Source organism: Dermacentor albipictus, chromosome 1, assembly GCF_038994185.2.
Source record: "Dermacentor albipictus isolate Rhodes 1998 colony chromosome 1, USDA_Dalb.pri_finalv2, whole genome shotgun sequence".
Classification (NCBI taxonomy): Eukaryota; Metazoa; Arthropoda; class Arachnida; order Ixodida; family Ixodidae; genus Dermacentor; species Dermacentor albipictus.
In genome coordinates this window covers 115,725,843-115,750,868 of record NC_091821.1, presented here as the reverse complement: position 1 = coordinate 115,750,868, position 25,026 = coordinate 115,725,843, and the positions used below count along the sequence as shown (strand labels likewise).

Sequence of the window (25,026 nt, the reverse complement as noted above, 5' to 3'; positions counted from 1 at the left end):
GGCCGGTCGTATAACGAGGTCCGTCAACCGAAACGGTTGGCACATTGGAGCATCAAAAGCAACGTTGCGGTCACAGCAGTGACCACTCAAAGTACGCGTCCAGCAAGCGTATCCTCCCGCAGTACCCACGCCTGCAGTTTTGAAACCTCAAAACTTGAAATCCAGCGCATACTTAGACAACTCGTACAGAGATTTCTGCGTGAATTTTTTTATTTCTCTTTTTTTTCAGATTGACCGATACCGCATCAGGCAATTCACACTTGCGTGCCACAACAAATTGTTGTGAGAAAATATACCTGGCGTTCTTTAAAAAAAAAACATCTTACACATTAGAAAATATTGATTGTGGCAGATGGCACAATTGAAGTCTTTGACCTGCATTACTCGAAGAAGGTGGGCCATTATATCCACGAGAAATCGAACTGCATAATCGACTAATTAACCAAGTTCACTAATTATGTTTCTAACTAAATCATTTAGGCACTTGTTGCAATTTACGATTTGTAGCCGCTGAGTTCGCGAGGCGTGTGTGCGCAATGTGGCCAACGCCAGACGGCGGGGTCGCTACGCGCGCGCCCGATACAACCGTAGAGCGATGCGGTCACACATAATGATGGATATATGAGTGAATTTCCCCTTTAAAACGGGGGGCTGGCATGCGCCACTACACCTAAGAATATATACTACTTAAGTTCATATGTATTAGATGTATGCCGCACATATGCACGATGTATATGGGAACTGATTTTACGTGGTGTCTCATGAGACCTCTGTTGTGAATTGTCTTTGTTGCATTTATGTCAACTGACTCTGCATTCTAGTGCATTTTATGCGACCTGTTTTGTGAGTTGTCTTTTCTCCATTTATGTGAGATGACTATGTTCAAGTGTGTTTGATGCGATTTCTGTTGTGAACTGTTTCTAGTGCATTTACGTCACCTGCCTGTTTGACTTTCTTGGTCCTGTTACCTTCCTTTTGTTTAGTGCGGGCCGCCTTGTTATTTCATTTTCAGTGTACATGTTTCCCATGTGTCCCATGTGAAAAGGAGCAGCGGGCACCGCTAAAGGCACCATCTTCTGAATGTGCTATATTTAAAAGAGAGTTCATAAATAACTTTGTTAACGTTAGATATGTTTGAATTCTAACTTCTTGATGTCTATAAATAAATTAATTTTTACATCACTGACAGGGTATACCAATTTTTATTCAACATAGCTCTGCTTCTTTTCTACCTGTGCGCCATCAGTATTGCAAACTCGTTACTGCCTTTAAACCCTAAGGCTTCGTGGAGTCTGCCCACATTTTTATACACTTTTGGATGTATACCTTTCAACTACCACCGAGCGGTAGCTCGCCCGCCAACGATGACGAAAATAACTGCGAGAAAAGAATCATAACGACTACATCGCATCCTAGATGGGGATTTGCATATATATATTATTTTCATTCTTCGGTTTTCTTTTCAGCATGAAATTGATTTAGTTTACACCGATGGTATACACCATTATTATTATTATTATTATTATTATTATTATTATTATTATTATTATTTGTTTTGAAAACATATATACACTAGAGAGAAAAGGGAAAGCGAGAAGCAGGCTGGCAGCTGCCACCGGGTAGGGCACAACGCCTGCCTGCTCTTCAGAAAGGAGGAGACATACATAGAAATGGACGATAGGACGGAGGGAAGGAAAGAGGAAAGAAAAAAAACAATATGACCAATGTCAAATAATTAAGCAGAACATACATTGTACAGGGGCGCTATAACGTAAAACTAGGGCCCTATAACGTAAAGCTATTCTAATATGTTTTTATTCCAATCTCCTGACGTCAAATTTGCGTAACCGCCGACGCAAGCAGCGGGCGGTCACCCGCAGGGTTGTCTGAAGAGGCCAATCAAACGCTCTCCTCGTTCATAAGAGGTCCCCTTTGTGTGCTTAAAAACGAACAGCTTTGCCTACACTGAAGGACTTGTCTTATCTGATTGGCTGACAAGAGGCGAGGAGCACGCTAAAGTGGAGAGGGATTCGATAGGGCCGAGCCACTGCACTGAAAGTCGATAACCGGGTAAAGGAGGTGGTGCCGGCGTCTGCGATTGGTCCGCTTCCCCTTACTTAGCTTGCGGTGGCTGGTCGAAAATCACGGCGGCAAGCAACGGAAGCTTGAGAATGACGCTAAAACGGATCCTCAGCAAAGAAGAGCTGGCAGCATGAGGTCGTAAACGTGCCGAAAGGGCTCGAAAACGTTGCACGGCCACGCAAGAAGCTTTATTATACGCAAACAAACCCATGCTCTCCGGCAGGTGCGAGTAGCAAGCGCCTAAGCGATCGCCGGCAGCCGCCTTTATTCCTTTCAGAACGGGGCAGCCTGCGGCTATTCAGAAGAATATTCAGTTTTGTTCGGCATATTAATGCATCTTTAATGCGTACACGTCACTTTGACGCGGAGAGTTTTCGCGGTTTTGTGACGTCGCGTGACAGGCAGGTGAAGTGGGTGCAGCCCGAAAACTTTTGACCAATAGTCGGGGACTAATGGCGAATAGGCGTCGAATCAGAAATAACTGTTTTTTTTCCGGCCAAATCATGCATAATCAGTGTGCACGCATCGTATCAGATGGGGAACAATCGCGGTTTTCGTGACATCGCGTGACAGACAGGTGAAGTGGAGGTGGTCCAAAAAGTTTTTGACGAATCGCGGAGGGCTGATAGCAGAATTGTAATAGAAGAGATTGGAAGAGTTTTACGTTATAGCGCCCCTGTTCCAAGCTTTGCTATTCCAATTCTGTAATCAGCCTTCCGCGATGGGTCAAAAGCTTTTCTTGACCAACCCCCTTCACCTGTCTGTCACGCGACGTCACGAAAACCGCGATAGCTCGCCATCTGATATGAGGTGTACACACTGATTATGCACGATTTGACCGAACAAAAGAAAAATAGTTATTTCTGATTCGACGCCTTTTCGCCATCAGCCCTCGGCTATTGGTCAAAAGTTTTCGGACTGCACCCACTTCACCTGCCTGTCACGCGACGTCACGAAACCGCGAAAACTCGCCGGAGAGCATGGGTTTATTTGTGTGTAATAAATCTGTTTGCGTGGCTGTGTAACGTTATCGAGCACTTTCGGCACTTTTACTACCTCGTTCTGCTAACTCTTCTTTGCTGAGGATCCGTTTTAGCGTCATTCTTAAGCTTCCGTTGCATGCCGCCGCGATTGTCGACCAGCCATCGCAAGCTAACTAAGGGAAAGCGGACCAATCGCAGACTCTGGCACCACCCTCTTCATCGGGTTATCGATTTCCCGTGCAGTGGCTCGGCCCTATCGAATCCCTCTCCACTTGAGCGTGCTCCTCGCCTTTTGACAGCATATTAGATAAGACAAGCCGCTCAGTGTAGACAATGTTATTCGTTTTTCGAGCAAACAAAAGTGACCTCCTATGAACGAGGAGAGCGTTTGATTGGTCTGTTCAGACAACCCTGTGGGTGACCGCCCAGTGGTTGCGTTGGCGGTTACGCAAATTTGACGTCAGGAGATTGGAATCAAAACATATTGGAATAGTTTTACGTTATAGGGCCCCAGGCCAGAGAATGTCCAAATCGAAGAAAGTGTTTCAGGTACCGTCACCCGAAAACAGAAATAGGCTGCAAACGTGAACCTGAGTTATTTACTTCTGGAAAAGTAAGTAGAGCGCGATGCCCCTGATCGGCGTCGAGACGCACAACCACTCGGGTTACAAACATTCGTCGAGCCTCGTGCCCCGCAGGCAGAGGAGGTGACATACACTCCCTCACTGGCGACGTCCGCTCGATCGACTTCGGACTTGGAGCCATGGACGATCCAGCATAACAGCCACTGCTGTAACAGGAAACGCAGAGGCGCAAACGTGCGCGCACGTTGGTTTCTCTAGGTGCAGTATAAACACAATGCTCGAACTTGCTGGTCGTCGCATTTTCCTTTCTGTCTTGTTCTCTCGGCGCTGAGCGGTCATGCGTACGCGAAACGCCTGAGGCGATGCTCAGATAGGTGTAGTGCGCGATACTTAGGTGGGTCACGGACCCACCAGATGCTCAGAAACAAATGGGCAAGAATGTCAGGGGGCGAGCTTTTGAAGACATAACTATCCAGCAAACAAGACAACGGTGTCGGGGAGAGAGCGACCGATACGCATATCTTTGAAAAGCAGTAATCAAGTGCATGGCGACATTGGGCAAATAAGCGTGTAGCTCCGTTCTTCAGCATCGGCCCTGACAGTTGAAGTACCAGTAGCCCTTGTTATGCGCCCCCTGACTGTTCCTGAGCATCCTAAGCCTGGGCTATAGGCTGAGTCGAAACGTGATATTGCTTGCATCGTAACAAGCTATGCCAGAATTATGTTGAACGATATTGTTTTAACTCGTCGTGCGTCGCTTGCAACGAGACGACAACAGTCCAGCCGCGCGGTCGAACACATCTTGCAAACTGGCTCAAAAGCGTGTACGCTGCCAAAAGTAACGATAATAAATGATGTGCGCCAACTACATGGATGTTGGTGATTTCTAGCCTCCGATTTTCTTCGGTACTGACGCTAATTAAGTGAAAACGCCTTTTCAGTGCAATGGCGGGGAGAGTTATTTGTACTTGTTTCCCCCGCTGTCACACCGCGATTTCTTCATCAGATTGACATCACCGCACCGATTCAGTCTGTCCCTACATATGCACCACCTTCGATCTGCTAGTGATTTTCTTAATGCCATCAGGTTGATGAGAAAAAAAAAGGGGGAAAGTGGCCTGTGAGCGTTTCTGTTTTTCGAAGTACCGCCATATTTCCCATTGCGTACACGTGCACGCCGCTCTGGCGGCCGGATCGGCACGGGAAGTTCCTGCCGCTCCGCCGCCAGCTCGCGTCACGAGCAGGCATATACAGGCACCGTCGTTAGCGTAATAGGGTGCGCGTGCGCGCGCGCGACGCATGCAAGTGTGTCGCCGCAACCACGGAGCGCCACGTGCTACGCGCTGCGGGCGGCGGCGCAACCTGCTTCGTAGCGCTCCGCCCTTTCTGGTTTCTCGGGATCATTTCGTCTCCCTCGATCGAGCACGGGATCGCGGCGCGTCAAACGCACGCAAACCGCCTGCAGAACAGCATAAAGAAGCCGGAAGCACAGAGCGTCCAGGAGTCACTCTTGGAGGGAAGGAGATACCGCCCTCTCCTTCCCTCTTTCGAGCTAGAAAATGGAGAGGAGGGCTAAAAATAAGGAAAGCGAAACATAAGAGAAAAACGAAATCTACGAGGTCCGAACACAAAGCGAGCAACACGTACCGCTGTAATACCTTTTTTTTTTTTTTTCCGCGTCTGGGCCTCCGCGAGAAGCCCCGGAAAGGAAGGCGCGCGCCTCCGCCTCGTCGTCCACCTCGACGAGGTAACGCCTAATCTTTCATTCAGCAACGTTCCGGTGGCTGAATCCTCGCGCGAGCCAAAGGAGAGGGAAGCAGCCTCCGTTCCAAGCTATTTACTGCCGCCCGCGCGCGCGCCTCACCTGCTGGCGCGCATCGCTGCAAGGCCGTCAGCTGGCGAAAACGTCGCGAGCGGCCGCCAAAAAAGAGCCGCTGAATGCGCGCGCGGCGCGGTTGCAGCCGTGCAGAGGCGCCGCGGCGGACTCCTGCGATTGCGCGGTCCGGGGCCCGCGAACGCGCTTCGCTGCCCACGGACTCGGTGTCACCGCCCAGCTGCTCGGTTCTGCGCACGACAGAGAGATGGGCGCCGGGCAACGAAGCTTTCTCGAATAAACCACGCGGCCGAGCAGCGCCGGTTTCAGATGGCGCCTCGTGCGTGGGGCAGCAGCCTCGGACTTCGATTCCGGTTAGCGGTGTGAGACATGAATCCGACCATTACAACAGGTTTTTCGAACAACACCTGCGCGCGGAAGGACCAAGGCAGCTGCCGTTTGCCGCAGGCGACGTTTAACTTGCCGATCTCTCACATTCCGGAGAACAGCTCCACGCGCCAGCACTCTGGCTTAGCTATGGCGAGAAGGTGGGAAAGGGAGTGGATGCTCATTAGCCCCCTGCTTCCTCCTACCTCTCTTCCACTTTCTTATTTCCGGCCCTGCAGCCGAAAGCCAAGACTACAGTGATAAGGGTGCTTCTACGGGGGCCATGCAGCCAACATAGTTATTGCACAGTGCTTAAGATGTCGTTTTGTTGTTTAAGGAGAAGGAAACGACGTAGACCGCAGGCTTCGTAAATGTCTCATCTACTTACGCAGCATTTCAGAGCGCACTGACGTCGCTGGCGCTTGAACTTACTTAATTTTGCTCGTCAAGACGTCGAATACAGGTGACTCGAGCACTTTCGGCACAAATGCGAACGTGATACCGTCCTATTTGTTCGAGGAGTGACATTTGCGGTTATGATTTTGTAGTGCGCAGTGGTGTCTATACCTTCCACGTTCGTGAGGTTGTCACGGTTCTTCTAGCCGCATGAATGCAAGAGCCGCCGCGCGGTGCAGATGTGTGCCGAACGAAGCAGAGGCGTTTGTTTACGCCGGTTGAAGCGCTATAGCTGCTGGCAATAAGTGCCGGACTGAGTGGCCGGGGAACTGCATGTGGAGCCTTCCAGGAGGCATATCCGTCCATTCACCTCCCCCCTCCCCTCCTTGTCTGCGAGAAAAGTTTCGATGGCAATTTGCTTTGCCGCGTTTTTACGCACCGTGATAAGCACGGCTGTTTTCATATCCTGGGACAGTCGCTCGCAGGAGTAAACTGCTTTTTGGCAACACTCACGTTGGTCAGACATCGCTTTGGTCCAATTCACTAGCAGTTTACTAGCGCGACCGAGCGCTGGAGCGTCACTGGAACGAAAAGTTCTCTGGCAGTACTAGGTGTGGTGTTTGCTGCGTATCTTTCTTCTTCTTTTCTTTCTTCATATACATAAGTGAGCAGCGTACGTGTTCCGAAGCTTTATGGCATACGCAGCTGTTTAATCGCACACACTCTGACAAGCGGAAGACGAGAAGCAAACAAGGGCGGGGTGATCAAGAAAAAAAGAAAAAGAAAGCTCCGAAGGTAAGGGTAGGTATTAGAGCGGAGGGGGAGAGTGCCCGTAAACGGCGGATGTAGGAATACGATTACAGAAGGAAATACGGAAAGGCAGACGCGCATTGCACGCAGACGTATAGCACGCAGCAAAATACTAAACCGCGGAGCGTGCCAAGAACAGTTCCTGTCAAGCGCATTGCAGTTATTCAGCCTGGCTCTCTCACACGCTTGTCCCTACGACGGAGAAACGTAGCCGTATAGTCAGCTGCAGCTTGTCACTGGTAAACTTCGCTTGTTAACTGTGATACAGTGTTTTAGCGCGGAAACTTTTTCACCCGGACAGAGGAAAGGACGCGCACAAGCGCTAGTGTGTGTCCCTTCCTATCTTCGTGTGAAAAATTTTCCACGCGAAAACACTGTATCAAAGATGTCGCACCAACAAGGCCAGAAGTCAATCGTTTGTCAAGCTCTGCAACACGACAGCACGCTATCCGCATTCAGCCACGCTATGATTGCGATACTGAGCGTAAAGTGTAATCACGGCCTAGCGTTTTGAGTACTGGCAGCAAGAAAAGAAAAAAAAATGGCAGAGTGCTTACGTGTGGGAATGCGAAAGCAATATAGTCGATTTGGGGGAATGTTTTTTTTTTGTTATGTGCATTCCTTGTCCGCGCAAGCTCTCGCCTGCGTTGTAACTGCGCCTCGGTATACATAGGGCTGATCAAAACGCGCCCACTTGTCCGCTAGGAGTTCATAACTCGAAGAACCGCTCAGCGGCATTCAATTGCGCATGAATGCTTTTGATTTTATACACCCATTTTATTCGCTCGTGACGTGGCGCCACCTCCTGCCCATTGGCTGCGCTGTCACGTGCCCAATGACGCACTCAATAGGCCGCACCTTCAGTCAGCCAGTGCTTTGGAGCCGCCGTGGCGTCGGGGAGGCGTGCTCGTCTCGTAGGTCCTGGCTCGATTCCCACCCAGACCGAAATATAGCTGATTTTCTTTTCAAAGACATTAATTTGCTTTGTTTACAGGAACCTCCCTGAGAAATGTGACGTCTATTAAAGTATTCTTTGATGTGATTTTACTCTTTTCCGTCAGCCATTTTTGGTACCATCATTTGGTCACGCCGCCGACTACAACGCCGGATTTTCGCGTAATGGAGCATATAATGCTTACGCATAAAAAAAAAAAACTGAGTAGAATGCAATACATAAATGCCGGACGACCGATCGGCTGAAGAATGGTGATTCGTAAAATGAGGATTAGATTGGTGTATTTTATTCAGTGTATGAGGCACTAGATGCTTCTTCGTCCCACTGCAAACGCTTCAGGTATAGGAAATTCACATTCTACCGACAGCTGATTGCGATACAATGAGGGTCAGTGTAGCATCCGACGAAAGTCTTTTAGCTATTCGAAAGAAAAACCGTTAACCAAAAATACTGGTGCGCTATGCGGTTAATTGTAATGAGTTCGTGCAGAACGTGCGTACCGCAGACTAAAGGAGCTGTCTCACGTACTATCGCGCACACTATTCGCTCCTGAAAACGGAAGTATGGCAGCTCTAGTGACATAACATGCCTTTTCTGTTTCCCACTATTTTCTGCAGTTTCACCAAAATGATCTGCTGGCGACCTTTCTTTTTCGTTGTTCTACAAAACCTTTTTGAACATAGTTCACTCCCATATATAGAGAAGTAAAAAAAAATACTCCCCTCCTAACTAGAGTTTTCAGGGAGTATACGAAGTACTCTCAATTTTACTCTCGCTCTAGGGGACTTCTTGCGTGGACCAACGAGCCATTCTCTCATTTCAATTTCTTCGATGCGCGAACTTTTGAAAATTCTGTTATATTTCGCAATTTTCTCTTCTGTTGTTTCCTTTTTCTTTCTCTCTCTATTTTGCGCACAAAGCTGTGCACGGCTTCCGTACGCGAAATTGGAAATAACCGCCCGATGCACATGATGTCTGCCTGCCTAAAGTTACGTAGGTGGTTAAGCTATACACAAATGTTAATTGAAAGTATACGTCAAATTATTTTCACGGCGCGTAAAACAGACAGCACACAGATAACCCTACATACACACAGACGCTTGTGTGTGTCGCGTTTTAAACCGCCGTAGTTGCTCAGAGGCTATGGTGTTGGGCTGCTGAGCACGAGGTCGTGGGATCGAATCCCTGCCACGGCGGCCGCATTTCGATGGGGGCGAAAACATCCGTGTACTTAGGTTTAGGCGCACGTTAAAGAACCCCAGGTGTTCGAAACTTCCGGAGTCCTCCACTACAGCGTGACTCATAATCAGAAAGTGGTTTTGGCACGTAAAACCGCATAATTAAATTTTTTTGCGCGTCACGTTTTCCGTGTGCTGTGCTGTTCGCGTCACAAAAAGAATGTATAGAAAACTGCACAAGCTTGCCCAGCAACAAGTTCTTTTGAACTGTAATTGAAGGCAGCAAAGAAACAAAGTATATCATTTTCGCTCACGGTATACCGACGCTATTCATAAAAATTTTCACCTATAAGGACCGATTCTGTTAAAATAGAAAAGAGTCGATGAGTAAGCAGAAAAAAAAAATTCTTTTAGGTGAAAGGACTTTTGCAGTTTCGATTTGAAGAAGTTATTTTGAGGAAGAAGTGGGAATTTTCTTTGAAAGTTATTCGTTTTTATGCGGTTTCTAAGAAACTCGTGCGGCAAATACAGATTGCGAGCAGCAAGCGTTTCCGTTTTTTGTCAAATAATGTTGAGCTTCGTTCGCGCGTGCACGTGGTACTGAGCACTTCAATTATCGTTGGCTCGAGAAGCCGAACGTGTTGGAAAGGTACTCGCGCCAAGGCCACGAGCAGGTCTGCACCTTGAACGCCCCCCATGCACATGACAGCGCAAGCAAAACAACTCGCGCTCGGTTGCACAGCTGCTCCTGGCCTTTGTATAAAGCGGCATTGAAAATACCTCGCTTTCTATTATTTTTCTAATCATCGCAGCAGCAGAAACAATTACGGGAGCGCAGAGGCAAGGGAGAGATTTTCAATCTTTTATTTCTCTTCCTCAACGCCACTCACTCGAACGAATCACGTACGCAACGCCCACCACGCGGACACACTTCGGCTCTGCCCCGTCCTCTCTACAAATTGAAATTCTTTTGTCAGCTTCCCTGCTTTATGCGCGCCAAATTTCATTCTGATAGCGTATTTTTCTTTCCTTTCTTTTTACATACAACTCACATTCTTCTGTGAAGCCAGGCGCGTCAGTCGTTATAATGGATACGGCCTGTCTAGGTGCGTGCGTATACGCGGTCAGCGCGCATTTTTATTGTCGCCGATGTCCGGACCAACAAAGCCAATCGCAATCACAGCGACATTCAAGCGCACTAATGCGGCATCAGACCGCAGCAGGCGTCAAGCTACATGCGAACTTTCTGGCATGTGCTTCGAGGTATACTTTGCCGGAGAAACGATGCAATGAAACTTTTTTTTTGTTTCTTTGTAGCACATTAATAAAAACAACAGTTCACTGGCCATTTGCGCGCACATTCTTGCAAACACAAAAAGGTATATGAAAAAAAAAAGAGCGATTGCTGTGGCCTCGATAAGTGGGGAATACAACGCGTACCGCAGTCCTCCTCCGGCGCATGCCAGCAGCGTATACAGTCGGATGTCATGTTGGCGGTGCTCATTTTCAGGGCCGCGACGCGAGTATGAAATCCGGAAATCAAAGAGACAGCCACGCTTACGAGCGTTCAGACGTCGGCCGTTACAGTATTACTATAATTATGCTCGTATTCCTTCCCTGCGGGAGGGCTGCGCAATGTGCATGTGTATACAATCCAATGTATGTATGTATGTATGTATGTATGTATGTATGTATGTATGTATGTATGTATGTATGTATGTATGTATGTATGTATTGTTACGAACTTCCAACCGGTGCCGCCAGTATTACGACATCCAACCGGTGCCGCCAGTGTTACGAACTTCAACCGCTGCACCACGATAACGGCTTTGTGGTCCCGTAGCGCTCGTCACCCGTTTCGTGACAGAGCGTTGGTAGCGAAGACTCCGAGCCTGGCGTCGATGAGAATAACAAAAGGGACTTTATACATTATATACAGGTTATCATACAGGACATGAACGGGTCGGCACTGGGGCCGAGTGCTCACAACAAACGCGACTGTTCTCGCACGACGACGTCCGGCGAAAACGCGTTTCACATCTCACCCCAGTCGGGAGCGATACTCTCTCCCGGTGGGGTCGGCAGATCCTGTTTTCGAGCGGCGTGTCTCTGCTTTTATAATCCCCGAGGCCCATTGTCACTCAACCGGCCCAATACAAAGTCAGCACACGACGGTCGTCCGAGGGGTCCAACCAGCGACCGCGCTGGCCACCCGGTTCAAAGTTCGCGCGCGCGGTGACCTCCAGGCAAGGGAGGTGCGGCGCCGGGCCGTCGGGCACACGCGGACACGTCAAAACACGCTGCTCCGCCGAGGCTTCTCCCGCACGAAGGCGCAGCATCTTGACTTGTGAAGGGAGAGTTATGGCGCTCGCAGGATAGATTCTGCATCTTGCAGATTCGGGATCCGGGCTTGTGGTAATGGCACAACAGCATCCCCGCCCTCAGATAAGGCGCCGGGAAGACGAGCTGCCTCCACGTGGCTCGGATGCCAGGCGCGCACGTTCGTCAGGCTCGTCCAAGTTCACGTCCAGTGTCGGGACGCCAGGTAACCTCACGTGCCCAGGTCCGACTCGCCAGGACAGGAGCTCTGCTCACCACGTCGTCGCCAAGGCACCTTGACCAGCTCCGCTCGGGTCGTTCCTAAGACCTTGCTTCTCGCCACTGGTCCCGCTTGGTCGTTCTGCAGCTTGCAAAACCGACCGGCAAAAGGCAACACCCAACACGAACAAGTGCCCTCTGTCTCCCGTCAAACACCAGACAAGGCCATAATTCAAATCAACCTAACTAAATTGTTTTCCCCTTTTTTTCTCCCGCTGCAACAAGAGGCAGGTGTACGATCTAGTACACAAGGCTCAAACAACCAGTTTTCAAACTAACAACACAACAAAATAGAAACAATTATTAATCAGCAATAATAATTACAAATAGAATGGTCCCCTTGAAATCGCTTTGGACCGAAAACATACTTCTGAGGAAGCAAATGAGGTCATTCATTTTTCCCGGCGATATTTTCGCGGAATCCGAAGCTGCTTATATTTGCGACCCTGCTTATCCGTGTAGCGGCGGTACAATAAGCCAGATTCCTTGCCAAATGAAACCCCCTTTTCTTTCACTCCCCGTTTGACGCTCTTCCTCAGATCGGCTAATGAACAGCCTTCCTGTTGCTCGCGAATCAGACTTTTTCTTTCAACTGCAGCCTGCTCCTGCCGGCTGGCGGAAACCGGAGCGAGTGTGGAGCCCGCGTCGCCTGATTGCGGCGTCGGGTCTATATCGCGGCTAGCACTGCACGCGTCACTCCCACTCACTTCCAGGACCCGCTCGTCTAGGCCAGCCTCCGAGCTCTGCCTCTCCCGTGACTGCTCGCCACTCAAGTTACCGTGATCGGTCCGTGTGCCGCACCGCCTTTCGCTCACCGACGCTAAGTCAAGTTCCCTCGACAGCGGGCGCGCTTTGGATCGCGTGGGGGCCATGTACGCCACGTCGGCAAAGAATGATTTGCCCTGATCCCTCAGCAGCTGCTCCGAGCTATTTGAGAAGAGGTAGGAAAATTGCTCCGGGAGGGCGGCTGACACAGCGGCTTCGGTGTTAAGTTTCCCAAATTCTCCTTCAATGCTAACCGTTGCGATCGGTAAACAGACACTCTCCTTCTCGGCCACTTGCCGTATCCTAACGCACTCTCCCGTAAAATCACTCGAGGAGACGAAAGACGGGTGAACAACGTCCATAGTTGCTGCAGAGTCCCGCAGTGCTCGGCACTTCTTGCCGTTTACCTTAATTTCCTGCACATAGGGCTCCAATAGACGTATGTTTTTGTGAGTTTCCTGTATCGTTGCAAAAGCAATTCTCTCTGGGCAGCTTGCAGCGATGTGCCCTTGCTTTTTGCAATTGTAGCAGGTTAACGGTCTCCGTTTTTCAAAAGAACGCGTCATTTCGTTTCGCTGTTTCGGACCATCGTCATCATTCTGAGATGCATTCTGTCCATCCCTTACAGTTTCTTTGGGAAGGGACTCGTCGTCCCGAAACTCGCGACGCGTGATTTCCTTCCGTTCGTCGGGCTTCCCGTAAAACCCATCTCTTCTATCTGCTTTTTCTATGCGCACTGCCTTGCTGTGCAAGCTGCGGCGGGTGTAATACTCTTCCGCTAACTCTGCTGCCTTGTTTAGCTTAACCTCTTTTAGCCTATCTTGCAGCCAGAGCCGGACATCCTCATCAATGCAACGGTAGAACTGCTCCAACGCGATGCATTCGACAATTTTGTCGCGGTCGTCGTAAACCTCTTCGCCCTTCAGCCATTCCACCAAGTCGGCTTTCAGACGAAACGCGAAGTCAACATTCGACTCCTTACCCTTTTTTGCATACCGGAACCTCTGCCGGAAAGCTTCGGGCGACAATTTGTACTTCCGCAGTAGCGCTTCCTTCACATCACTGTAGCTCTCAAACGCCTCTTTCGATAAGCAAGTTATTACGTCTGATGCCTCCCCAGGAAGCAACGCTAACAGATTCTGTGCCCAGAGGGATCGCTCAATGCTATTCCGTTCGCACACGTGCTCAAATTTCACGAGGTATTTGGCCATATCCTCTCCGACGACAAAGGGTGGAAGTTGATCGCGTATTCTTGGAACGTTAGAAGTGAGACTAGGCGCTGGCGAGCTATTTCGGGTCTCCAACTCTTTCATTTTAAGCTCGTGCTCACGTCGCTCCCTCTCTGCCTGCAACTCCCGATGTTCCTTTTCTCTCCTTTCCTCCCTTTCCTCTTCGCGACGTTCCTGTTCTCTCCTTTCCTCCCTTTCCCGTCGTTCATTTTCCTTCCTTTCCTGCTCACAACGTTCCTTCTCCTCCCTTTCCCGACGTTCATTGATACCCGCCAAGGCCTCTGCGGCTTCCTCAGCCGTTACGTCCCCAGTCCTCATGACCTCAAGGATCGCATTCTTTCTTTTGGTTGAGCCCAACTCAATGCCCAACTCCTCACAAATTTCGAGAAGTTCCTTCACCTTGTACTTCTCCATCGTTCACACTGTCCTCCTGCTGTTTACCCTTTTTGAATATACCTGCCGTACGCTACTATAACACTACTAGTAAGACATATGCAAGTATATCACACACTGCCCTGTTTACCCCCTCAGCATCCCCTGGTTTTCAAAACACTCTTACTAGGCTTGAAACACACAAGGTTATCACAATGCAACACCAAGTCAATCCCTGAGCTACTATAACCTGTGTCAGAGAAAGTCTGGTGTTTGAGGTAAACTTCAGGCACTCACCGCGCCGAGGTAGCTGATGCCGGTCAATCCCACCGCTGCCACCAGTGTTACGAACTTCCAACCGGTGCCGCCAGTATTACGACATCCAACCGGTGCCGCCAGTGTTACGAACTTCAACCGCTGCACCACGATAACGGCTTTGTGGTCCCGTAGCGCTCGTCACCCGTTTCGTGACAGAGCGTTGGTAGCGAAGACTCCGAGCCTGGCGTCGATGAGAATAACAAAAGGGACTTTATACATTATATACAGGTTATCATACAGGACATGAACGGGTCGGCACTGGGGCCGAGTGCTCACAACAAACGCGACTGTTCTCGCACGACGACGTCCGGCGAAAACGCGTTTCACATCTCACCCCAGTCGGGAGCGATACTCTCTCCCGGTGGGGTCGGCAGATCCTGTTTTCGAGCGGCGTGTCTCTGCTTTTATAATCCCCGAGGCCCATTGTCACTCAACCGGCCCAATACAAAGTCAGCACACGACGGTCGTCCGAGGGGTCCAACCAGCGACCGCGCTGGCCACCCGGTTCAAAGTTCGCGCGCGCGGTGACCTCCAGGCAAGGGAGGTGCGGCGCCGGGCCGTCGGGCACACGCGGACACGTCAAAACACGCTGCTCCGCCGAGGCTTCTCCCGCACGAAGGCGCAGCATCTTGACTTGTGAAGGGAGAGTTATGGCGCTCGCAGGATAGATTCTGCATCTTGCAGATTCGGGATCCGGGCTTGTGGTAATGGCACAACAGTATGTATGTATGTATGTATGTATGTATGTATGTATGTATGTATGTATGTATGTATGTATGTATGTATGTATGTATGTATGTATGTATGTATGTATGTATGTATGTATGTATGTATGTATGTATGTATGTATGTATGTATGTATGTATGTATGTATGTATGTATGTATGTATGTATGTATGTATGTATGTATGTATGTATGTATGTTCGTTTCGTATAGACCCTTTTCAGCGGCTAGGTCGCTCACTAAAAACAGATGGCGCTTGCTCCACGCCTAGCCATTTGTTGACTCAAGACCCGCCTCTGCGGTGATTCGGTTCCCGGTCGCGGCGGGTGCGTTCCAAGAGGAGTGCAATGCAAAAGCGCCCCTAGCTGTGCCTGATGATAAGGTGTCCCAGATGGTCAAAATGAATCCGGAGCCCTGACACTACCGCGTCCCCCATAACCCACTGTGCAGTTTGAGGACGCTAGCCTCCCCCCCCCCCGCCCCCCTTCATACTGCCATTACAGCTGCGAGTCCTACACTCCGTGTAATATTCTAACATGTTGCTATCGCATTCATTGCTTCGCCCGTATGACGAAATTGTGATATTTTTTAAGTCTGCTAAATATGCTGCGCGCGTACATACTGGAATGCTTCCTAATCAGTGAATTGGCAAATGTGACATCCTCACATGGGTCTCTGTACTAAAATCTAATCAACTCACACTGTTTTGTGTTGGCAATGGAGGAGCATCGAGAAAAGCTGAATCACTCATTTGATGACGATATGCTTTCACTGCTTTACTGTATACTGTCCTTCCAGGTTTTGTTCGTCCTTGTTTCTTTGCGTGACAATACCGGAATAAAATGTCAAACCGTCATCTGACTCAAACGAAGGTGTCGCTGTGGCAAAACAAGTTTGCGAATATTTTTTCGTCGGAGACAAAGTACTCAGAAAAGTACTGTGGCCAGATAGCCCCGAAAACTTAGTAGACACTCGCTCGCGCTTGTAAACATTATTTTTGTGGTCTCCGCTATCGCCAAGCGCCATTAATTCGCTACACTTACTGACACTCACAGTCGCGTATTACATTTGAGTGCACTCGTTATCTACATATATGTTATTTACATATGTGTTACGTAAGAATGCCAGAAGCTAAATGTTTCGTCAACAGCTACAACGTAGACGAGTGACAAACGCTAAGACGGCTTTTCTGTAAACTACTACGAAACTTTAAAACATGGATGTTTTAAGCTCAGAGTGCGGCATAAACAAATCTAGCGCAATTAGCACATTCGCGAGTTAACTCACAAAAAATTATGCAGACATCTCACGAAAAATTGATATTAAACCAAAAAACATAGCAGCTTGTGTCTTCCAAGCCACTTGCACTAAATAAAGAAAACAACGAGAAGCGAATGACAGCAACCCTAATTTAATACAGCGGCTGAAAGTACCCACCACTGCGTCGGCGAAAACAATTTCTAGCCCTGCCTTTTGTTCGCCCACCGGAATGCTCGCACCATATGGACAAGGCGAACGAGTTCGGTAGGATTGGTATGCGAAATTTACGTGTCTTCTAAAGCTTTGGCCAAACTTTTGTGCCGTTTACGCAGCCGTTGTCGGCTACAAACGCCGAATCAGCGGCTTGCTGGGCCGCAGCGGCATCGTGAGCTGCCGTTAAAAACAGAGGCAGCGGATGCCGGCTGAGGCAAGCAATGGACGCGCCACTACGTGATAAAACGTGGCGGCGCTCACGGGAGCACCGTAAGAGGCGCCTATACGCATGACGGGTCAATCATATCGGACACTCCATTCTTCATCTCGTGGTTTAGCAGTGAAAGTCTAGCTTGTGTTCACGGCACAGGTGCATCATACACTTGCATGGTCCTCATGAGTGCGTCACTACGACACTGGCTTCTTTTTTTTTTTTAGGGCACACATTCAACTGTTCTCACCGAGAAAGTTGACGCAACACGAAAAGCGCAGAGCGGGAACGTTTACGGACATTAACGAAGCTTATCCTCCCCCAAGAAAAATGTGAAAAGGCGAAAAAAGAAAGAAGAAGAAGAAGAAGAGAAAACATTAACGAAGTAAAGAAAGGGTATACTATAGTCACAGGGCATTGTGTATTAATTTCCTAGCTTATGACGTCACTTATGTAAACGCGCTTACCAGCGCCGCCGTGCACGCAGCACGTTCGCGACATAGCGTCCCTACCGCAGACGTTACACGTACAGCGGCGCACGGAGTCGCCTATAACGCGGTAGAGGCTGTACACGTTTCCTGGTGCGAGACGCATGCGGAATATTTTGCAACATGCAGTGACGATCCCCGAGTGCTGCTCATTGTCGATTCCGCGCCGTCCATGGAATCCGCTAGCACTTGTGTGTTCCGCCCATCGCCGGGAAAAGCTTGGCGCCGCGAGAAGCTGTCGTGGAAGGCATGGCGGGCCTTATCTCCTCGCTCTTCTTTCGAGGAAGCTTCACATGCATGACGCGAGTACGCAGCTCGTCCGCCTTGAAACGGAGAGATGAAGCGCGCGCAGAAAGCGAGCGGGAAGAACAAACCAGTTTACAAAACTCGGGCGATTCGCCGCCGCAGCGGGGCACATATCTCCCGCCGCTATACGCGTACGCAGTTTAATTGCGATGGTCCGCATCTAATTTCACTCCCGCGTGAAGCCACAACTGCGGATAGTATGCCAGATATGTCGGACTCGAATTTCACGCGCACCGGTGGCTTAGACAGGAGCGCGTGCGAAGAAAAGAGCACGAGTCTTTTTCGAAGCTCGCCCCGCTTTCTCTCCGGCAATGTTCCAGCGGTAGAGTGAGCTGTGCATTGAAACACTGCCACGACTATCCCTAAAGCTAGCTCTCACTTTAGCAGCCATATGACATTTTCTACTGCGCAGGTCTCCTTCAGGCGCTCCTCCTAATAATTCGAGTTTATAACATGATTGGCAACCGCAACGTATACCCGCCGTCTTGTTTCGCTTACATCAATGGTGTCTTCATGGATGAAGTGGAATTGATTCGCGCTAATAAGTGAGCTTCATGCACTCTTGAAACAGCAGAAAACAACCGCGATATTTTGTTACAAAATTCCTAAAATGCCCTTCAGGAATTCGAATAAACTTCAATATATGCGCTGTAAGCGAACGTTCGTCTATAAAGGCGGGCGGCACGTATACAGTCTGCACAGTGCGGCACCTCGCTGACCGAATGGTGCGTGGTGGGAATGCTATATCGAACTTCTTCGTGGTTCTTTTTTCTCTGTTGGCTTATATGTTGATGGATTTTATTGATCTAATGTATGATGTAATGTAATTGATGTATTGATGTAACGTCGCGAGCATACGCGCAAAAGGACGGAAGCGCCATTCTGGGGAAATACGCGACGAGAATCGCGCTGCGGTGCGCAGTGCCGATAAGCTGAAGAGGTAAGCCATTTCGTTAATATTGTTTCGTCAGGCCATGGATCAAGGTCCGTGCCCAAGCACAAGTGTTCTCATTCAGCGGCGGCGCAGGAACGGACTCGGCAGAACATACAGGTCCTCGCTATACGACTGAACGAAGCATATACGTAGACAGCATGCACACCACATGGCGTCGCACATCTTTCGTTCCCCTCGGCATATTCACACAGTGCTACGTAAAATGATATTCTGTGTTGCAAGGAAAGAGAGGAACAAGATCAGTGGTAAGTGGAACGGAGAGGTCGGCCGGAAGTGCTTGGCCCTGGCCCGTTATTCCACTCCGGGGTAAGGGGAGGGGAACAGACAGGGAAACGAAGGACAGTACTGAAAACGGGGGGGGGGGGGGATATGCTGCGCTCGACCTTAAACAAGTCATGGCTAGAGGTCGTAACCAAGCATTACAACAACAACAACAACAACAACAACAATGTCGTGCGAGAGAAGAACACCACCACATCGCGTGTCTGTTTTGTCTTTCTGTTCTTTCCTTGAACCCAAAGCCTGGGTGTGTATGACTGAAGGCCATTACCATTGCATCTGTGGATCGGAGTCTTATTTTAGAGTCTGCACGAGCCTATAAAAGTGGATCGCACGTGTTGGAATTGCGGTTGGCGTACTTCATTTGATTTCACGTAAAGACCATTATACATTTCAAAACATATAGTTTGAGCTAACTAGAACAGCTCGAAATTGAACAGCTTTGTGGTTGAAAAGGGGCTCTTGGAAGACAACCATCAGTAAGTGTGTACAATAAAAGGTTATTCTTCACACACCCATCGTACAACGCAACGTCGAGTCCTGCCTTCGCTCGATCATTACAACACAGCGCGGCTAATCCCACACGCCTGTTGCGCAATTTGTATTTCGTAAACTTCCTCCCTCATTCAAACGAGTATCAAAGCCGCACCCAACTCGAAGCATTGCAAATTCGGTTGGTTTAGAATTAACAAAACGCAACATTTATCTTGAATGAATGTTCAATATTATATAAGGATATGGCAATGGAAAGATCAGGAATAAGGGCAAGAGTTCTCAATCGCGATAAACTCGGCGATGCTGAGCTAAATCGGTTTGTAGAAAAAAAGAAAAGGAAAAAGCATTATCAGTGAAAAGTGTTAGCCGAGGCAACATTCGTCCGGCGAATATTTTCCACTGATATTCGAAACAATTATCAGCTACCATCGTATTGGGAAATGCTAGTTAAGTCAATGTATACGTTACTGAGATAAAGTGTGTTGACGAAGAAAAATGAATTTTACAAGAAAAGAAGAGCGTTATCAACACAGCTATGAAGGAGCACAGGCGGAACGTTGACTTACCACTTGAATCAGCTTTAGGATTCCAGGGACAGTTTTGAAGTAGTACGGGTTGAGCCTAAGTCCTTCTCCCACGGCCACCGGCTCGACTTTCACCGTCGCCGTAACCCTGGCGGAGCGCGAGGTGTTCGTTTCCGTCTTCTGAGTGTTCTGGTTGTTCATCTCGGCGTCGCGGGTCATCTCTTGCAACATCAATACTCTGTAAATGAAAGGCGATGCGCCTCTCGTATATGCACTGGTAAATCACGGGGTAGCGCTCGGACTGTCACCAACGGAAACGGAACGACGAGCCACAGACCAGCCCACCTTCCAGCAGCCTAGCAAAAGAACTGCTAAGTACTGCGCAAGTCCGCATGAACAGAAGGCAACAGCGGAAAGCGAAGTCGTAGGTGATCGGGCGCGCGCTACCGGCGGGCGGTCAGCACTCCTGGCAGCGGTAGAAGAGTTTCGCCCGGCGTCACGACCTGAGAGGTGAACGAGTGAACGAATGCGAGGAGTTGTCGCAGCAGCCGCACCTTCCGTCAACAGCACGAGGAAGTGCGCCGGTCCCCAAGGGCTGCGCGTACGATCTGCCGTGGGCCAGAGCAGACGACGCGGCTGCGGCACACCGAGAGGGACACACGCGCGTCGAACCAGAGACTCCGGCTGCTCTGGCGGCGGAGGGAGCGATTCGCCGCGCAGCATCCTCCACACTCTCGCCCTCTGATAACAGCAGCGAACCGGTTTCGATGCACGGGCGACGACTCTACGCGGCCTGCGTACAAAAACTGCCGTAAAGTGTCGCTCGAAAACGCGGGCCCCTCTCTCTGGGTTGCAAAAAAGATGCGGCAGCGGGCTAGGAGCGGTGCGGGAACCGGGCCCAGTCAAGCATAAACAGACTCGTGACAGTGAAACCAACAGACGTAATTAAAAACAAAAACATAGCTCAGGGCAACCAGAAAGAGGCAACAACGCTGCTCGGGAGGATGCCAGACCACGCGCAGAAGCCGCGGAAAGGGGCCGTATAGCAGGTCGTCCAACTGCGCACACGCGGGCGCGGAGAATGGACTTCCATGTACACGTGTTGTGACTAACTGACCATGCTTCGCGTTACTTCCCTCCTCGCTCGCCAGTGGGCTTTGCAGATGATTAATATTTTTTCAGCAAGCATGAAGCCTCAACTCTTGACCGTAAGTTAAATTTTGCGGCCAGATCACAAATCATCTACATTCACATTGTGCATATCGACTCATGGCTTCGCGGTTTCGTCGTTTCTAATGCTTCCACTGGGAGCACGTTTAAACACTTGTAGTTAGCTGTAGTAACCCAAAGCTGATTCGATCTTATTGAACGGCAAGAGAGGTCACTTGTTCTTCTTTTCTTTTTTTTCGAATGTCACTCAGTCACTACGCCTGATTAAGGTACTAGTAGTGCAGTCACCCTGGGTCTCACGTTTGCCTGCAGGGAGAGGGGGCCGATTTATCTCAAAACGCCCTTAAAAAAAAAAAAAAGCCTACGTCACTGCTTGCTTAGATGCAAATGACATCTAAACGCGTAACGTGAAAGCACTACACCAGAACACTGCATAGACGTGAATGGCGGCCTCACAGCAATGCAACTGCCGTATACCGTACATATAGTAGTATATATTTTACCACTCTAACTCACCAATGAAATGCGATACCACAATGATGGAAAAAGCACCTAATAATACATCTAAAATTTCGCACTGCAGGCGGGCACCTCGGCATCAACAAGATCACTTGACGGTGTGTTCCTTAACACATGACATGAATTTTAAGGCAAGATAATTTATTGCACATGCCTTAACAAGGCGTTGTAATGAGCACGCCAGAATGGTTTTCGCTCAGCGGCCTTACTGCTCGCAGACATTATTTCTCAAGGCATGACATGATGCGGCGGCGAGTTATACCAAGCTGGGCATCGAAAGCAGTTCTCTCACATTCCTCCAAATCCCTATATCTACCGGCAGTGTAGCTACGTTATCAAGAAAAGGAACGGGATGTGGAAGTGCAAGACGTGCGTTAGCACCAGGATCCCCATATGCTGCAGCCTTGAGTTGCTTTTAGACAAATACCTATTACGTGGGACTCTCGGTTTCTCCTTCTTTTTGAAATTATCTGTCCTTCTACAGGTTATTTAATATTCCACGCGAGAAATCATTATTACAGCGAAAGCTGTATATGACTAACCTTCCGTAATTTTTTCGGCCTCCAGCAACCGAAACGGACTTAGCGATTTCTAAAAAACCCATACACAATGGGTTTCATTGCTCACTTTGTGTGTGATCACACACGGGTGCAGTGCGGCGGCGCAGATGTCAAAATGTGGAACAGATTAGAACGCTCGCCGTGAACAATAGCGTGACGTCAAGGTTATCGCAGTATATAAGCAGGAGAGGTATCGGCGCTAAAAACAGCTGCGTTATCGATGGGGGCATCATCATCATCATCAGCCTGGTTGCGCCCACTGCAGGGCAAAGGCCTCTCCCATGCTTCTCCAACAACCCCGGTCATGTACTAATTGTGGCCATGTCGTGCCTGCAAACTTCCTAATCTCATCCGCCCACCTAACTTTCTGCCGACCCCTGCTACGCTTCCCTTCCCTTGGGATCCAGTCCGTAACCCTTAATGACCATCGGTTATCTACCCTCCTCATTATATGTCCTGCCCATGCCCATTTCTTTTTCTTGATTTCAACTAAGATGTCATTAACTCGCGTTTGTTCCCTCAACCAATCTGCTCTTTTCTTATCCCTTAACGTTACACCTATCATTATTCTTTCCATGGCTCGTTGTGTCGTCCTCAATTTGAGTAGAACCCTTTTCGTAAGCCTCCAGGTTTCTGCCCCGTAGGTGAGTACTGGTAAGACACAGCTATTATATACTTTTCTCTTGAGGGATAATGGCAACCTGCTGTTCATGATTTGGGAATGCCTGCCAAACGCACCCCAGCCCATTCTTATTCTTCTGATTATTTCCGTCTCATGATCCGGATCCGCCGTCACTACCTGCCCTAAGTAGATGTATTCCCTTACGACTTCCAGTGCCTCGCTGCCTATTGTAAATTGCTGTTCTCTCCCGAGACTGTTAAGCATTACTTTAGTTTTCTGCAGATTAATTTTTAGACCCACTCTTCTGCTTTGCCTCTCTAGGTCAGTGAGCATGCATTGCAATTGGTCCCCTGAGTTACTAAGCAAGGCAATATCATCAGCGAATCGCAAGTTACTAAGGTATTCTCCATTAACTTTTATCCCCAATTCTTCCCACTCCAGGTCCCTGAATACCTCCTGTAAACACGCTGTGAATAGCATTGGAGATATCGTATCTCCCTGCCTGACGCCTTTCTTTATTGGGATTTTGTTGCTTGCTTTATGGAGGACTACGGTGGCTGTGGAGCCGCTATAGATATCTTCCAGTATTTTTACATATGGCTCATCTACACCCTGATTCCGTAATGCCTCCATGACTGCTGAGGTTTCGACTGAATCAAACGCTTTCTCGTAATCAATGAAAGCTATATATAAGGGTTGGTTATATTCTGCACACTTCTCTATCACTTGATTGATAGTGTAAATATGGTCTATTGTTGAGTAGCCTTTACGGAATCCTGCCTGGTCCTTTGGTTGACGGAAGTCTAAGGTGTTCCTGATTCTATTTGCAATTACCTTAGTAAATACTTTGTAGGCAACGGACAGTAAGCTGATCGGTCTATAATTTTTCAAGTCTTTGGCGTCCCCTTTCTTATGGATTAGGATTATGTTAGCGTTCTTCCAAGATTCCGGTACGCTCGAGGTCATGAGGCATTGCGTATACAGGGTGGCCAGTTTCTCTAGAACAATCTGTCCACCATCCTTCAACAAATCTGCTGTTACCTGATCCTCCCTAGCTGCCTTCCCCCTTTGCATATCTCCTAAGACTTTCTTTACTTCTTCCGGCGTTACCTTCGGGATTTCGAATTCCTCTAGACTATTTTCTCTTCCATTATCGTCGTGGGTGCCACTGGTACTGTATAACTCTCTATAGAACTCCTCAGCCACTTGAACTATTTCATCCATATTAGTAATGATATTGCCGGCTTTGTCTCTTAACGCATACATCTGATTCTTGCCAATTCCTAGTTTCTTCTTCACTGTTTTTAGGCTTCCTCCGTTCCTGAGAGCATGTTCAATTCTATCCATATTATACTTCCTTATGTCAGCTGTCTTACGCTTGTTGATTAACTTAGAAAGTTCTGCCAGTTCTATTCTAGCTGTAGGGTTAGATGCTTTCATACATTGGCGTTTCTTGATCAGATCTTTCGTCTCCTGCGATAGTTTGCTGGTATCCGGCCTAACGGAGTTACCACCGACTTCCATTGCACACTCCTTAATGATGCCCACAAGATTGTCGTTCATTGCTTCAACACTAAGGTCCTCTTCCTGAGTTAAAGCTGAATACCTGTTCTGTAGCTTGATCTGGAATTCCTCTATTTTCCCTCTTACCGCTAACTCATTAATCGGCTTCTTATGTACCAGTTTCTTCCGTTCCCTCCTCAGGTCTAGGTCACTGCAGCGCACCTTGCCGAGCACGTCCACATCTTGTATGATGCCAGGGTTAGCGCAGAGTATGAAGTCTATTTCATTTCTAGTCTCGCCGTTCGGGCTCCTCCACGTCCACTTTCGGCTATCCCGCTTGCGGAAGAAGGTATTCATTATCCTCATATTATTCTGTTCCGCAAACTCTACTAATAACTCTCCCCTGCTATTCCTAGTGCCTATGCCATATTCGCCCACTGCCTTGTCTCCAGCCTGTTTCTTGCCTACCTTGGCATTAAAGTCGCCCATTAGTATAGTGTATTTAGTTTTCACTCTACCCATCGCCGATTCCACGTCTTCATAGAAGCTTTCGACTTCCTGGTCATCATGATTGGATGTAGGGGCGTAGACCTGTACAATCTTCATTTTGTACCTCTTATTAAGTTTGACAACAAGACCTGCCACCCTCTCGTTAATGCTATAGAATTCCTGTATGTTACCAGCTATATTCTTATTAACCAGGAATCCGACTCCCAGCTCTCTTCTC

At 48.8% G+C, this 25,026-nt stretch overlaps 1 protein-coding gene across 2 annotated transcripts in view; it reads right to left on the bottom strand.

Moving 5' to 3' along the window:
• LOC135907846 (MARVEL domain-containing protein 1-like) overlaps window positions 1-25,026 on the bottom strand; it is a 126,911-nt gene that overhangs the window by 86,535 nt on the left and 15,350 nt on the right. Inside the window, exon 2 of one of the 2 annotated variants that reach the window (XM_065439598.2) lies at window positions 19,968-20,163. In XM_065439598.2, the coding sequence (XP_065295670.1) occupies window positions 19,968-20,156 (189 nt within the window). In that variant the 5' untranslated portion in view covers window positions 20,157-20,163. Of the gene's footprint in view, window positions 1-19,967; window positions 20,627-25,026 lie in introns of those variants that run through there. The other variant, XM_065439597.2, reaches the window with a different exon arrangement.